The following is a 17,560-nucleotide window of genomic DNA, read 5'->3' as shown; positions in this document are numbered from 1 at the left end:
GGGCCAGGGACCGAGATCAGTGAGAGTGGCCCAGTGCAATTTCAATCAGGAATTTAGCAGGGGAGAGGGGGAGAGAAAGCAGAAGCAAAGAGGAAGATTTTGAGGTGCTTCCGGAACCGGAGATGGTTCTCCTCAAGTTTCAGGGAGGCAGGAAGGCTGTTCCAGAGGGAGGCCCCTGCCGCGGAGAGAGATCTACCCCCAACTCGTTGCTTGGAGAGGCGGCTTACCCTGAGGGAGTTGGAGGCGGTTGAGCGAAGAGCTTGAGAAGGAAGATATTTAGGAAGAGAGAGTTGAAGGTATTTCGGCCCCAGGCCCAGAAGGCCTTGTGGACAATACAGAGGGTTTTGAACTTAATCCTCCCAGCCACTGGGAGCCAGTGCAGAGATTTCAGTCCTGGAGTGATACGGTCCCTGGGCTTGAGGCCAAGGACAAGACTTGCAGGGTGTAGGAAGGTCTGTGTGCCATCCCCAATGGGTATCTGATTAGAGAAACTAAGAGTGGGTTTTGAAGTGTATTTTGAGGTGTTGCATGTTTTGCTCCCTTCTCAAGAAGGCTTACATAACTGACTGTTAAATACATTTATAATTGTTTAATGTAGAAGCCTTGAGTGTAAGAGTCTACTTGAATATTTGTGATTCGCTGTGTAAAAGCCCTGCTGCTCACATTGACCCCTCTTGCGATAAGCCTGGCTGCTCAGCCACACTACCAACCTGTGTAGTACAGACTTATACCAAAGGTTGGGTTCCTATTACCAGGAGGTCAAGGTTGCTGTAGTCTCCCAATAGGTGCTGGACGCAATCTTGCCTAACAACTGTATAATTCCATTATTGATCTTCATGGATGTCCATATGTCATATCCTTTAATTCCCTGCTTAATCAAGATGGTTGCATTTGAATTGCCTTTTTTTGTATGAATTTTAATCAAGCAAGACTGCGTGAGCATGGGAGTGCTGCAGAGGCTTCTTCATGATAGCTGTGTTTTGGGAGAAGATTGTGAATACCTCATAAGATAACAAGAATGTCTTCATTTCCTTCAGATCGTGCGGCATGGAGGCTGTCTTGGCCTTGGCTTGGCAGCAATGGGCACTGCACGGCAAGATGTATATGACCTTTTGAAAACAAATCTTTACCAAGATGATGCAGTGACTGGTAAGAAAACTTTCAAATGCACTGGTTATATATTTGAAAACTCCTAATAGATCAGTCTCTGGGCATGATTGTGGTTCTGTTGGACTTAGCCAGCTGGATATGTGCAATTCAAATGTGAAACTGTCTTGCACGCTTGTTTGTGTGTGAAGAGGTAAATGTTAGCAAGAGTATAGTTTAAATGCATCTTGTGTATGATTGAAGTTATTGGGTTCTGTTAAAGGAATAGCAAGTGTATCCACAGGTCTAGATTTCAGGTGCTCTAACAATGTTGTCAAAGCCTGCCCTTTCTCATATGCCAGGACTGTGGTGCATTGGTCAAAATGTGGCGGGGGATATGCTGGCAGAACCTGATTAATCTGTCCCAAACCAAGCTGAGCAATGGTTTGTGTTCACTTAATACTATTTGATAATGGACAAGAGTTTCGTAGACATTTGCCTGTGGAAGTTGACATATTCCTGGCACAGCATCTTTTAACTTAAGATGCAACTGTTCTGTACACAGAGCAGATAGCCTGTGCTTCTTGCCGACTAAGAGTGACTTCACCCTGAGATTTACATGTGCACTAAGTGCCACCACTTTGGAAAAGCTGCTGATTTTCTTGCTGTTTCTTTTTTTGTATTGTGTGTATTTACAAGATGTCCGTCTGCATTCACAGGGGAGGCAGCTGGTCTTGCACTGGGCCTAGTGATGCTGGGATCCAAGAATGCCCAGGCCATCGAGGACATGGTGGGTTATGCACAGGAAACGCAGCATGAGAAGATCCTCAGGGGCCTGGCAGTAGGAATTGCTCTGGTCATGTATGGCCGCATGGAGGAGGCCGATGCACTGATTGAAAGCCTCTGCCGAGACAAGGTGAGTGCTTCTCTGAAAAGCTCAATAGGAAGTGGTCTCATTAGTCAATTTGGACTCATGAAAAAGATTTTCAGGGAAAAGCGCTATGTTATAATTGGCTCGCACACATTTGGGATGACTTATTAAATTAAATGTTTTGGAAAGTGGGTCATATGCCACTAATCTCTTCACATCCCTGGAGCATGGGGATGGTTTCAGGTTACTTGAACATACTTTAACTTCTGCCGCCTTACCCACTGAATCGTTGTTTGTGAATTCTTTGATGCGTGTCTTATCAGAGTATAAGCATGATATGAAAGAGCATTGCAACCTCAGCCATGCTCCTGCTCACAGTCCTGGTACTATGAATTGATTCCACCTGACTCTTAAGATTTGGTAACATTTTTTAACCCTTGCCCCTTTTTAGAGTAGGAACAAACCTCTATCTTGATTTCTGCCCTGTCGATCTCCTGTGTGGTAGGGCAGTTGCTTACTGCAGCTAAATAGAACGCTGCATGGCTGAGTGTTGGCCTTTTTATCTATTTAGTCTGTGGTCTGCTTGCATCTCTGAGCTCTTTGTGTGGCTAGATGCACTTCCATTGAAGTAGCCCTGCCGCTGTAACCCTTTGGTAGTTTGTGGTCCTTGGAAGCCCATAAGTTCTTGAACAGGGGTGCTTCTTAAACACTCAACGTTTGTCCATGGGTGATTAAATCACCCTAAATAAGTTTAGGGAAGTAGGCTGGTGGCAGTTGAAATTTAGTTTTGGCTCTACCAGGGGTGTAAACTGATTTGCTACATTTGGTGTTTATTCCTAGCACTAGCCATTTTGTTTATTGGGTTAAATATAAATTACTTGCCGTAGTGACTAGGGGACGGGACACAAGACCTTTTTCACCAGAGAAAACGTTCTTCCCCTTTAAATTTAGAGGCGCGTGGGGGTGCAGACCTGGGAGCATGCGCTATCCTGACTCCGCCCACCGGCGCCACACCTCAGTCCCCATTGACGCGTCGATATTTAACATTGCCTAATGACACCAGTATTATTAGGGGTGGGGGGAGGATGGTGGGACGTATGGAGGAAAGGGGACTAAGAGTGCGTTAGTCACTATGGTGAGTAACTTAAAATTACTCTTGCATCCCGTCCCCTTTCCTCCATACTGCATGGGCGATTACAACTGAATGTAGCCCTAGGGTGGAGACCCTCCTTAAGCAAATAGGTTTCTAAGAACCGCCTGTCTGAAAGCCGCGTCTGATCTAGAGCCGGCGTCCAATCAGTAATGCTTGCAAAAAGCCAAAGGGGTGGCCCAGGTGGCAGCTCTGCTTATGACCTGCCACAGGACCTGCCTTTGGGATGCAATGGCCCTGGCCTTGGCTCTGACTGCATGGGCATGCATGTTAGCTGGCAGTAGCTTGTGCTGCCCTCATAGGCTTCCTTGATGGCTGAAACCATCCACTGTGCTATCGATGCCTGATACCCGGGCCTTGACCCGCCGAAGGTGACAAACAATACGTCCGACTTGCGGAAGCCCTTGGGCCTGTCGAAGGACCCTCTCAGCCTCATCCTTAGACTCAGCAAAGAACGTAAGTAGGACTATTTCCTTGTTCAGATGGAAGGCAGAGGGTACCTTTGGTAGGAACGCTGGGTGTGTCCGTAGGACTACCACATCATGTGAAAAGTAGTTTCTGATGTTTGTTAATCTGCTTAGAATCACATACTGTGCATAGGTCCGACATCCAGTGGTCACTGCAGAGTATTGCATTTTGTTTTTCGTAGTCGAAAAGGGGACGTCGGCAAGGCGTGTCTGTAACACTATCCCTATAGTGACGTGCGTTGTACCCACAATCCCTCATGCGTCGAGGTCCCTCAGATTGTTTTTTTCCGCCCAGCTACTGGTCGCCTTTATGCGGAGCTCCTAGAGAGACATTGCAAAATAGTTTCTTCGACCTTTGGACGTTTGTCATTAATATCAATAACGTAGATCCCTCCCTCGACGCAGAGCTGTTTCTCCGCCGAGCAAGATTTTCGACAGAAGGACGAGCGGAGGGGATCCTTCGGCGCTGCCGAACACGTGGCCTGGCCTCGCCGGCCATACACAGTAGGGAGAGTGGGGTTTTGTGGTCTTTCTTCTCTTTAAGAATGCCTTTCTCTTTCCCCTCCCTCTCTTTCGAGGCTGTAGTCACACCTATTACCCTCAGCTATGGAGAGGACGCCATTTAGGTTTTGCCCGCTTTGCAAGGGTAAATATACCTGGAAGGATAAGCACAAACGGTGCAACCGTTGCTTACCCCTCGATCACCAGGAGGACGGCTGTGCGGCCTGTAAATTACTAAAGCCCAAAACTCTAAAAGACCGCAGGGTCGAAAGGCGGGCGGCCTACGCTATGTCTAGGCCTGACTCCTCGCCTGCCGCCGCCGAGTGTGACGAGGACAGTGACTACACGGCCCCCGTAACGGAGGCTGTAGACCTCTCAAAGGAGCGTTCACGCTCCTCGTCCGTCCCCAGCCCCGACAAGCCCGGCTCACGCCCAGCTTATGGGGATGAACACCCCGGCGACAAGGACGCACACGGAAAAACACCAAAGCACATACCCCCGGCACGCATTTGTCGAAGACGAAGGTAGCCATAGCGCCAACGAGGACGCCGGGCCACCGGCGTCTTCCGCCGACCGTAAGGGTCGTCAGCCCTCCCCGCCACCACGACAGGCGACTGGGCACTCTAAAAATAAGGGCGCTAACACCAAAACCTCCGGCGACGCGCATCGTACGAGCGCTCACGTTGCCAGCAAGGACTCGACGAGCAAAGGCTCGACGGCGACCGATCCCTCGGAAGAGAATGATCGCCGAAAGCCTCGCGCGCATAGCATCTAAGGACGGCCAGAGATGTACGGCGAGTGAGACGCCGAAAACCGCGCACAAGGCCAAAGATACCCTGAAAGCGCCAGAAAACAGATCAGGGCAGTCCCCGACGCCGACTGAAGGCCCTAGCCAGCGAGAAGGCTACTCAGAAGGCGAAGGCTCACTTTCTTCGACGTTATGGGACAGAACCAGACAACTAGAGGAGGAAGAAACTCCTTTTTCATTCCCAGACCGTCCTGGCCGACCTCGGTGGACCTTTGAAAGGTTCCAGACCTGTATGGATAAACTAGACAGGTTCATGTCCATCCCAGAAGACAGGGCACCCAAGAGACCAAGGGAGGCACCCCTGGAGAGTCCAAGGGCTAAATACCAGAAGTTTTATAACCCCATACAGGAGGACATATACTCTTACAATCTCACTGAGGAAGACACCTTCTTCCAGGAGGAAGATGAGTTCACCTATGTTGAAGACCAACAAGAAGAGGAAGGTTTTCACGAGGACACTAACCTAGGTGAGGAGGGATTCCAGGAGGACACAGGCGAGGGCGACTCAAATCCCTGGCAGTCACCAGCTAGGTCGACAGACACAGACAGTAGCAGTATAGTCATCAGGTCTACTGAAACTACACCAGTCAGGAACCCGTCGCCTGTTGATGATCAACCCACCTTCAATGCACTGCTGAAGAAGGCAGCAGCACATTTTGAAATTGAAACTGGGGAGGTCACCCCAGACACCGATTTTGTGGAGAGGATTATCAAGGAAAACCCCCCCCCACTAGCCAAATTATCCCCATCCTCGCCTCAGTTAAGAGACGTATTACCCCTTCTCTTTCCACTCCTGCATTGGTGAGAGGGGTCAATCCGAGGATTGAGAAACTGTTCTCTCCCTCTCAATCAGACCCATTATATATTAGGGGTCACTCAATCCCGGACTCCCTGGTCGTGACCAACACCAGGAAAAGGGCAGGAGTCCCAATATCTACCAGCGAGGACCCCCAGATAAAGAGGGGAAGAAGCTGTATGCCCTAGCCAAGAGAATCACCACCTCTGCAGCATTCTCTATCAGAATTGCCAATAATAATACCCTATTGGCAAGCTACGCTGATGCTCAATGGGCAAAGCTCAAACAGGACATTTAAGAAGTTCCTGAATCCCTAAGGACTTGTTTGCTGGCTACAGTTAACGAGGGCTCTCTGGTCAACCAAAGCATCGTCAAGAATACCCTCGATGCAGCAGAGACGGCTGGCCGCACTTTGGTACAATGAATTTTGCTGAAGCGTCACGTCTGGCTTCGCAATTCCGGATTTAAGGCAGAAACACAAGTGTCCCTTATTAATAAGCCCATAGAGGAGTCCAACCTCTTTGGGAGAGCAGTGGATGACGTGATGGAGAACGCGAAGAAAGAATTTGACACAATAAAGACCTTAGACCAAATTTCAAAACCCCCTAAAAGGCAGGGATTTGGTAATAAGCGCTTTTTTCGTGGACAACGCCAGCAACAAAACCAACAGTATTCTGCCAGCAACTACCAAGGTAATAGTGGCCAGTACAATCAGAGGGGTCAACGCCGTGGCAAAGGGCGAGACCGGGGTTCCACCCCCAGAGGTTCCCAAGCCACCAACACCACCAAGTGACGCGAAGATTCGCGTCCCCTCCCATGCAACGCCGGTCGGGGGCCGGTTAACATCCTTTCTTCCAGCATGGGAGGGAATAACATCAGACCGCTGGGTACTTTCCACCGTATTTATTCAGTGTACTTCCTTGTACCCAAAAAGGATCTAACCATGCGCCCTGCATTAGATCTGCACCCAGCGAACAAGCTTGTCAAACCCCAAACCTTTCGTATGGTGACCTTACAGGAAGTGATCCCACTGCTATCACAGGGAGATTACATGACAACACTGGACATGAAATATGCATACTTTCATATTTTAATGTTGCCAGCGCACAGAAAATACCTCAGGTTTATGATAGAGGGCAAACACTACCAGTTCAGAGTGCTACCCTTCGGCATAGCATCTGCACCAAGGGTATTCACGAAAGTACTGGCAGTGGCAGCGGCCCATCTGCGCAGATTATCCATCCCAGTATACCCTTACCTCGACGACTGGCTCATAACAGGGGATTCTTACAAGACATGCTTCTCAAACACCCAAAAGACTGTAGACCTTTTGTTCCAACTGGGCTTCTCCATCAACGAGAAGAAGTCCAGCTTAGACCCCAGCCAAGTCAAACAATTGCTAGGGGCTCTAATTCGAACAAAGGACGGCCTCGTCTTCCCCTCCGAGAGGGTCCAAAACATGCTGTTTCAGATCCCCCAATATGTGGCAGGTCGAGAGGTGACGGTGCGCAAAGCGATGCGCTTGCTAGGAATGATGGTGTCGTGTATTTATTTGGTACCTCACGCGTGCCTGCGCCCAATGCAAGAGTGGCTCAACAGCCAGTGGTGTCAGGCCAGCGGACAATGGGACGATCTAGTGGTGGTCTCGCAGGCCTTGGTTCTCTCGCTACGGTGGTGGACAAGGAAAACCTGATAATAGGGAAACCCTTTGCCACACCCGGGGTGGAGGCCACTCTAACCACGGACGCATCCCTCACAGGATGGGGGGGGCTCACCTATCCCATCAGACTGCTCACGGAGTGTGGACTCCGAGCGTAGCATCCAAGCACATAATCCTACTGGAGCTACTGGCGGTGTTCAAAGCACTAAAAGCCTTCCAAGAACACCTACAAGGGAAGACAGTGATGGTCCTTACAGACAGCACTACAGCCATGTACTACATCAACAAGCAGGGGGGCTCCCACTCTCCAGGACTGTCCAAGCTGTCCCAGAATATATGGAAGTGGGCTCTCGGACACATGTTCCTACTGTCACAACACGTACCAGGGGAACTCAATCTGCTAGCAGACAAACTCAGTAGAGACTGCCCCCTGCCCTAAGAGTACGAATGGCGATTGCATGAAGACATCGTCTTGGACGTCTTCACGCAATGGGGATTCCCCGAAATAGACCTGTTCGCAACTCTGGAGAACTCACAATGCCAAAGTTACGCATCCAGGTACCCCCAGAACCAGTCCAAGGGGAACGGTCTGTCGATTCAATGGTCAGGGAAATTTGTTTACGCCTTTCCCCCCCCGACTCCCCCTCTCAACAAAGTTGTGCACAAGAGCACCAGGAACAAGTTACCATGATACTAGTGGCCCCGATGTGGGCCCGGCAGCCATGGTTCGCTCACTTGATGGAGATTTCCCTATCTCCCCCAGTGAAACTTCCCTGCCCGTACAACATGCTGTCACAGGACAAGGGCAGGACACTGCATCCATGCCCTCAGACCATGAACTTAGCAGCCTGGCTCCTGAGATCATAGAATTTGGACATCTACAACTCCCGCAGAGATGTATGGACATCCTCAGGGAAGCCAGAAAACCTAATACTCGCCACTGCTATTCTAACAAGTGGAGAAGATTTGTCATCTGGTGTAGAGGAAAGAGCATCAACCCGGTTGACTGCTCTCCCACACATATTGTTCTGTACTTGACCCATTTATTGGATTCAGGTCTAGTGTTCAATTCCATTAAAGTCCACCTGGCGGCACTTTCTGCATACACCACTTCCCAACTTAAAGTGTTGTGGTGGAAGATCCCAGTTATCAAGGCCTTCATGGAGGGGGTAAAGAGAATACACCTTCCGATAGCTAACCCAGCGGATGGGACTTAAATGTGGTACTTTCCAGACTCATGGGCTCGCCATTTGAACCCATGCACGAGGCAACTCTTAAGGACCTCACTCTTAGGAGAGTAAGTGAACTACAGGCTCTTTCTGTTCTAGACCCCTTCGTAACAGTTCACAAAGATAAGGTGGTTCTACGCACACACCCAAGGTTTGCACCGAAATTCATCTTGAAATTCCATGTAAACCAGTCAATAGAACTGCCAACGTTCTTTCAAAACCCTTCCAACTTGGGAGAAAAAAGTCTGCATACACTGGATGTACGCAGAGCTGTCATGTTCTACATGGAAAGAACCAGGCCACTGAGAAAGACTAATCAGTTCTTTGTCTCGGTGGCAGCAGGAAGAGAAGGAGATGCAGTCTCAAAGTCCACTATATCTAGATGGATTGTTCAATGCATCACTCTCTGTTTCTCTCTTGCTAAGAGAGAACTACCCTTCAAGCCAAGAGCACATTCTACTCGAGGCACTGGGGCATCCATAGCATTCATTGCAAATGTTCCCCTTGAGTCCATCTGCAAAGCGGCTACCTGGAGTTCTGTGCACACCTTTACAAAACACTACTGTCTAGATGCACACTCTAGATCTGACTCCCAGGTGGGACAGGCAGTATTAAGACATCTTATCTCTACTGTTCCTTCTCATAACCCACCGCCAACTCCGGGTACTGCTCGCTAGTCTATGCACAGCATGCGATTCTAAGCAGATTAACAAACATCAGAAGACAATGCATGACTTAACCGTAAAAGCATTTCTGATGGTTGTATCTGCTTAGATTCACATGCGCCCACCCTTCCTCCCTGCTCGGATGGAAGGAACATAGACATCTTTCTACATCTCTCTCTTTTCTGTACTCACTCGCGCATAGAAGGCTCCCTCAGGGCAGAAAAAATACAAACAGAGGGACCTCGACGCGTGAGGGATTGTGGGTACAACGCACGTCACTATAGGGATAGTGTTACAGACACGCCTTGTCGACGTCCCCTTTTCGACTACGAAAAACAAAATGCAATACTCCGCAGTGACCACTGGATGTCGGACCTATGCACAGCATGTGAATCTAAGCAGATACCATCAGAAATGTTTTTACGGTAAGTAATGCATTGTCATATGGCTCTGATGCCACCAGAGCCTGGATCTCGCTGACTCTGCGAGCCAAAGTGAGGCCAACTAACAGGGCTGTCTTAATGGTGATCAGCCTGATGTCCGTGGACGCCATATGCTCGAACAGCTTATGCGTCAAGGCGCCCAACACTACATTGCGGTCCCACATGGGGTGTGGTTTTTTGATGGGCGGGTAAAGTTTGGCTAGGCCTGTCAAATGCCTCTTGACTATTGGTTGGAAGAGGAAAAGACCTGCTCCTTTGTGAGTTTCTGTGGGCCCCTATGGATGCCAGATACATGCGACATGCGTCTACCTGCACGCCTGAGTTTGCAAGGTGCGCCGAGAAGGACAGTACATCGTCCAACTTGCACGTAAGGGGATCAATCTCCTTAGAGTCTGCCCAGTGACAGGACCTAGTCCACTTTCTCTTGTACTGGCTCCTAGTACCCTTGCTCCTCGCACCCTGAATGATCTTTAGGTTAGTCTGTGAGAGGCTGAGGTGCCTTATTGTGACCTGCTCAGGAACCACGTTGCGAGGGCTAATTTCAAATGGATTGTGTCCTCCAATGTATTCCACATCTTTGACATGTATTGTCCACAGCTGTGTACTTGGGAAACCTTTTTGGTAGAGGGCGTCCTGCAGCGATGCCGTCGGATCGATGTCCCTCGAAGGTCTCTGTCGAGGGCGACGTCACGGGATGTTATAAATAAAACGCACAGCGCCCGTAGCCTCAGGTCTGTTTTTTCTGCAAACGCGTTTGCTTCGTAGACTCGGCGTGCCTTGTGTATTCCTCGTGAATATGTCTTCTTCAACCCCTCCGAATCCGTGGTCTGGCTTCAAGACTTGCCGGGACTGCAATTCAAAAATGTCTATTACCGACTCGCATAGCATTTGTTTGTGGTGCTTGGGCGAGAGTCACACCACTGACGACTGTTCCAAGGCCTTGCGGGAGCATAAGGGGAAGCTTCAGGTAGGTAGGGGTTCCAAAACTCAGTAAGTCCCTTAAATCTAAGTCTAAGGGGATATCCACCGACAATTTGAAGGGTGACTCTCTGCGTCAGGAGGAGTCCCGGGGGTCTCGGTCCCGGAATGGTTCCCGCCATTCGTCGTCCTCGTCTCAGCATTCTAGGAAGCGCAGTCGCCTTCCCCGTCCTCCTCGGAGGATGGAGCCGCAAGGAAAGTGGCTTGTCCAACAAAGTCCTCGACTCCGAAGGAATGGGCTGCCTTCAGGGAGCAGATGCTGGCGGTTTTCCAATCCCAGGGCACAGTCCCGTCCGCGCCCTCTGATGAAGCCGGCAAGAAGGACCACCCTTGGTCCTACCTACCCTTAACGCTCTACCGGACAATGCTGATCTAAATCTACTTGTTGACACCTTCAACAATTCCATGGCTACCATTGCCCCTTTGAAACTACGTAAAAGCAAACCAATAAGCCACTTGAATTCGTGGTACACCCCTGAACTTAAATGCTTAGGAAAAAGAAGGCCAAATCAGAACTCCTATGGAAAACTAACCCCTCACCTGAAAACAAGTCCAACCTCAAGAACATCTCTGAGCTTTACAAAAGTGAAATAATTCGTACCAAAAAAGATGCGTTTAACGTTAGGATCGATCAGGCAGGCTCTTCCACCAAAGAATTATTTAAAATACTAAAAGAGCTAGAAAACCCCAATCCACCTCCAGACACCTGCTCAAAAGATAAACCCTGGTGCACCAGCATCCAGAACGCCCTCAACAACAAAATCACAGGACTTCAAACTAAAATTGAGGACAAACGTCAACAACTCTTCAGCAACAAGACCACCAACCCAATTCTTAGCTCACCAACTCCTATCAAAGATAATATAGGCTTCTCCTTTAAAAAAGTAACTATCTTAGAAGTCCAAAAAATCATCACCTCCTTAAAACCATCTAACTGCAAAGAGGACAGCTGTCCTGCCCAGATAATAAAAGACGCAGCCAGAGACCTCTCCCCTTTTATCACCAAGCTAATTAACCTCTCATTCACCAATAACTCTGTCCCCAGCAACCTAAAAACAATCCTGGGTCCTCCCTCTATTAAAAAACAATCACTAGACCCAGCCATACCGACTAATTATAGACCCCTCACCACTGTCCCTTTCCTGCTGAAAATTCTGGACAGAGTCGGCTACATCCAGATTCAGGAGTACCTAGAATCGAACCAACTGCTAAGCATACGTCAGTCTGGCTTCAGACCTCAACATGGAACAGAAACTGCTCTGTTTGACCTCAAAAGCCAGATTGATGAAATCAAGGACAAAGGTAATGCCACAATCCTTCTCCTCTTAGACTTCTCAGCGGTCTTCGATTTAGTCGACCACAAAATCCTCTGTAGCCACCTGTCTAGCGCAGCCCACGTCTCCTCCTCTGCCTCCTCATGGATACAATCCTTCCTGGCGAACAGAACCATGCAAGTCTTCTCCACAACAGCAGCAGCGGACCCTATCCCCATCACATGCAGAGTTCCACAAGGCTCCTGTGTCCCCCCCCACCCCCACTTTGTATAATATATTTACATAGGCGCTATTCGACAAATTGGACCATCTGGGTGTCACCTACACTAATTATGCAGATGGCACCCGGATCCTCCTCACCATCTCGGGCAACTACAGTGCGGACGTCACCCGGGTTAACAAAATCTTCTCCATCATTCAGGCATGGATGGCCACCCACGGCCTTTGCCTGAATGATGAGAAGACAGAGCTTCTTCTAGTCGGCTCTCCCAACAACCTGTCAAAACTCAGTCCTTGCTACAATAACATTATCATAGATGGTAATACGATCCCCATTGTTAAGAGTGTGAAAACCCTAGGCTTCCACCTAGATGCCAATACCAACCTCTCTAAACAAATCAACGCAACCGCCTCAGCCACTGCCTACACGGGTAAGCTTATCAGGTCTAGCAGACCCTTCCTATCCCCCAACAGCTGCCTCACTCTTGCCAGAGCCCTCATTCGGTCCAAACTGGACTACTGCAATAGCCTGTACCTAGGAGCCAACCAATCCATAATCAACAAACTCCAGGTTCTCCAAAATAATGCCCTACGCGCAGCACTTAACATCCCAAGGCGAGAGCACATCTCCACAACCAGGAAAGCGTGTAAATGGCTTTCCATATAGCAAAGAATTGACCTCAAAACCATCTGCCTCACTTACAAGTCCCTAAACCACTTAGCCCCACCATACCTCACCAATAAATTTACCTTAAAAACCGCCACCAGAACCACCAGATCATCCAACTCCTTATGCTTGTCAGTGCCTAGATTTGCCCTAAAAAGAGTAGGAGGCGCTAGTTTCACAGTGCTTGCCTCCCAACTTTGGAACACCCTTCCATTCAACATTAAAACTATTGAGTCCTTTCCAATCTTTAGGAAACAGGTATTGGCTGGTTACTGAACAAAGAATAGCATTTACCCTCACCTTCGAAGACCTTCACCTCCCTAAGGCCGCCACCTTGCCTATATTATATGTAACTGCTGCCGGTACGATGTAATCTATGTAAATTGCTGTACTATTTAAATGTTTATCTCATGCCTGTAACCGCTTCCTTAAGCGTCCTTCTAGTTACGGGACTGGACGCTATACAAATTAATAAAACAAACAAGGAACAATCTCATACTGTGGCCTGTGCACCTTCGGGTTCGGGTCCTCGACGCGACTCATCGGGAACCTTCGAGGTCCTGTTCGGACAAGGCTCAGGATAGTCGCAAGAGACGTGCTTCCAGGTCTCGGTCCTCATCTCCAGCGAGACCGCAGTAACCTGGTAACGGCTCAAGGTCGGCGTCAACTCCGTCGGCACCGTGTCCGTCGGATACCGATGTCGAAGCGTTGCCTTCGTTCCAGCCCTCAGCGCTGTCGGCGCCGAAGCCGGTGGCGCTCTCTATGCCAAAGCTTTTGGCACCCTCGACGCCTTTGGGGCTTTTTGCCCGAAATTTACAGTTGGAGATCCCTGATACTGTGGTTCCTCCAAGGAAGGCTACTTCTAGGTCTGTGAGGCCTGTGGTGGACTCCAGACCCTCTTCTGTCCCGAGGCAGGGCTTTTACCTCCCTCTGGATGACATATATGAGGAGGAGGAAAGGTCAGACTTTGATATCGACCCTGTTGAGCCTGATGTGGCTCCTGTCTTTTCTGGAGACAGTCAATTGGAAGAGTTGAGGCAAACCCTTCATGATGCCAGTGGATTGGACACTTCTCCGGAAGTGGAATTTGGCAGGTCTGATCCTGGGGCTCCTGCCGAGTCGTCGTACAGGAGGCTCATGGCTAGGGTCACTGAGTATCTGGTCTGGTCCAGTCCTCCTGAAGCTTTTTTGCAAGATGATCTAACGGACATTTTAGCTCAAGGTCCGTCCTCTGACCCAGTGTTACCTTTTCATCTGACATTACAGAAAAGGGTGGTGGCTGCTTGGCAGTCACCGGAATCTTTTCCGGCTGTTAACAAATCGTTAACCAGAAAATACTGCCTTTCCGGTAGCGACCCCGGCTACCTTTCGTCTCACCCCACTCCCGAGAGTTTGGTGGTTCAGGCGGCTACGGCCACCTCGAGGCAGGCGGCGTACCCTACCATCCCTCCTGATGGGGACGACAAACGCTTTGTCGGTTGGGCACGCAAGATGTTTTCTGCAGGGAGTATGGTGTTGAAGTCAGCCAACTCCACTTGTGCCTTGGCAAGGTTTTCACACCCTCTGTGGTATTGTTTCTCTAGTAGCTGAGCGTATTTTCCGAAGGGGAAGAAAGGGATGGGTTCCTTGCTCTCATGCAAGATGGCAAGGGCACCATGTGTGAATCCCTTCAGTCGGGTTTGGACATGGTAGACAGTCCATGGCGGCGAGCACCGTTATACGAAGATTTGCGTGGTTGAGGAAGTCTGGTTTTGCTCTGGATGTGCAAGCCCGTCTTTTGAACATGCACTTTGATGTCGCTCATTTGTTTGGCAGCAAAGCTTTTGAGAGGTTGCAGACCTCAAAAGCTGCTGCTAAATCTTTGAGCGCAGCTGTGCGTCAACCTCTGCCTTTTCGTCCTAGGAGACAGCAGTAGAGGGGAGGTTCTTTTCGTTCCTACTTCTCCATTGATAGAACGAGAGGAGCCGGCAGTCAAAGGGGTCAGCGTAAAAGTACCCACGGTGGTCGGGGAAATGGAGGTGTCAAAGCCACTCAGGCAGCTGCCTCGTTGCCTTCAGGTGCTGCCGCAGCTGCTCCAAAACAGTCATGAGGCCATGTTCCGTGGTTCGCCGGATGGTGGTAGGATGTCTCCGCATCGGGAAGAATGGCGAGCCATTACTTCGGATGCGCGGGTTCTGGATACAATAGCCCACGGTTACTGCTTACCCTTCCTGCAGCAGCCTCACGACAATCCACCGGGAAATTTGAAGCTTCCGGATCCGCTCCTTGTGCAGGAAATCTAGACCCTGCTAGAGAAAGGCACTATAGAACTAGTGCCAGTAGCGGAGAGGAACAAGGGATGGTATTCCCCTTATTTTTTGATCCCCGAAGAAAGACAGGGGATTGAGAACCATCCTGGACTTGCGTTGGTTGAACAAACATTTCAGGAAGGACAAGTTCAAGATGGTCACTCTTTCTCAAGTCCTCCAGGCCCTTCAACTTCAGGATTGGTTGGTGTCTCTGGACAAACAGGATACTTACTTTCATGTGCCGATTCATCCCAAGCACAGAAAGTACCTGAGGTTTGCGGCTTGCGACTCACACTTTGTGTCGGGTCCTGCCATTCGGATTGACCTCTGCCCTGAGGTTCTTCACCAAGCTAATGGTTGTGGGGGCAGCGTATCTCAGGCGAGCGGGGGATTCACGTCTACCCCTACCTGGACGACTGGCTGATCTGTACACGTTCTCCCGAGCAAGCATTGGATCACCTTGGTTTCTCCTGCCACTCCATCCACAAGCTGGGCTTCTCCCTCAATGTCAAGAAGTTGCATCTGACACCTTCCCAACAGCTCGAGTACACTGGGGCTGTGTTGGACACGTCCTTGGGGAAGTGCTCGCCTCCCAAGGGTAGGGCTCATCACATTGTGCAGATGGTGGACAAGTTTCAACATGCCCAGAGTCTCCTGGCTTTCGAATTCCTCAGGTTGCTCGGCCTCATGGCATCCTGCATTTTTCTGGTGCCAGAGGCCAGGCTGAGGATGAGATCCCTGCAATGGGTTCTCAAGATGCAGTGGTCACAGTTCTCAGGCAAAATGTCGTATCCCGTTCAGATTCCACTCTCGGTCTCCCAGGATCCTTTCTGGTGGGCTAGCGAGGGGAACCTGATGAAGGGTGAGACGTTTTTGGCAACTGTGGCCAGAGGTGACTGTAGTGACGGACGCTTCCCTCACAGGATGGGGAGCTCATGCCGCAGACTTGACCGCCAGCAGTCGTTGGTCTCCATCAGAGTCCAAACTCCACATTAATGTGTTCCCATCATCCCCTTTCCAGGTGCCAGTTTGAGATCTGAATTTTTTGAAATTACTTATGGGGGCTCCGTTTGAACCTTTGCACTCTTGTCCTCTGCGATTGTCTTTCAAGACCGTGTTCTTGGTTGCGGTTATTTCCGCTCGCAGAGTGAGTGAATTGCAGGCACTCTCATCTAAGCCACCCTTTATTGTGTTTCACAAGGATAGGGTTGTACTGAGGGTATGTCCATCCTTTCTACCCAAGATACTGTCTGAATTTCATTTAAGCCAGAAAGTGGTTCTTCCTTCTTTCTATCCTCCTCATCCTGGTAAGGAAGAGGAGCGACTCCATAGCTTGGATTTTAGCAGAGCTCTGAGCTTTTATATTTCTAGTCTGTCCAGGGTCAGAGTGGAAGATGAGCTCTTTGTGGGATATACTGGACACTGATTGGGCTAGGCTGTTACCAAACAGACCTTGTCCAGGTGGATTATCCTCACCATTACTGAATGTTACCAATTGGCGGGTAAGGACCCTCCTGACGGGTTGCAAGCTCATTCCACTAGGGGCGTGGCTACTTCTAAACATTCCCTCGATACGTTCCAGGGTCAAGATATGGCCTTTGGTGAGGCGGTTCTTTATTCCGCCATCTGATTGGGTACTCTAAATTCTTTTCCCTCCTCCATTTTCTGGTACTGCTTTGGGAGTCTGTTTGGAATACATTGGAGGACACAATCCATTCGAAGAACAAGTTACTTACCAACTGGTAACGTTCTTTCGATTTGATGGTTTTTTTGCCATTTCCTGATGGAAAGGTCCTTCTTGAGATGTTCTCTGTGCGCCAAACCCAGTTTGGTCCCTTTGTTCATTTTGTCTTTGCTGGGATTCACTGGTGAAGCCCGGCTCTTGCTCCAGCGCGTCTGGCAGGGGCAGGAGGTGAGGGAGGTGCCCGAAACTCCCTGTGCTTAATCCCCTTGGTTACTGGAATGCACCGAAAGGTGATTGGCCGGCTGGCTGTCCTTGAAGGACAGCCACCCTGCTGTGTGATTGACAGCTAGGCTGGAATGAATGGGAGAAACCTACATAAAATGTGAGGCTTTTTGGCTTGGAAGGCATAGTCGACCAATGGACGAAGGAATCCGAAGAAGAACTTGGAAGAGACTCCTGCTGCAACTCCTGGACTGTTGGTTGGCCCGGTGAAGCCCTGCTGCTATGCTGAAGCTCCGAGTTCGTTCCGACTAGAGAAGCCCTGCAAGGACGACTTCTCCCCTTGGGTCGGTGGGACCAATCAACCCCAAAGTGAACTCGTCTGGACATCGTCTCGGAGCTTGCTGTACTTCCATTGCTGCTGCTGGAACCGAAGTGCCAGGGAGAGGAACACCAGATCCAGTGCATCGCGTTTAAGTCAGGACCCGAGCTCCAGGAAGATCCTTCGTACTCACTTGACGCAGGCCTGACCAATCCTGAGCCACCTCCACAGAG

General features: G+C 49.7%; 1 protein-coding gene across 1 annotated transcript in view; it reads left to right on the top strand.

The window, feature by feature from the left end:
- Positions 1 to 17,560, top strand: part of PSMD1 (proteasome 26S subunit, non-ATPase 1) — a 1,063,364-nt gene that overhangs the window by 236,252 nt on the left and 809,552 nt on the right. Inside the window, exons 13-14 of the mRNA XM_069617568.1 lie at positions 1,038 to 1,149; positions 1,806 to 2,002. Of these exons, the coding sequence (XP_069473669.1) occupies positions 1,038 to 1,149; positions 1,806 to 2,002 (309 nt within the window). The remainder of the gene's footprint in view (positions 1 to 1,037; positions 1,150 to 1,805; positions 2,003 to 17,560) is intronic.

This window comes from Ambystoma mexicanum, chromosome 10, assembly GCF_040938575.1.
Source record: "Ambystoma mexicanum isolate Mex_15411 chromosome 10, UKY_AmexF1_1, whole genome shotgun sequence".
In the NCBI taxonomy this organism is placed as follows: domain Eukaryota; kingdom Metazoa; phylum Chordata; class Amphibia; order Caudata; family Ambystomatidae; genus Ambystoma; species Ambystoma mexicanum.
Note: the sequence above shows the minus strand (reverse complement) of the source record. Positions and strands in the feature narration are given on the sequence as shown.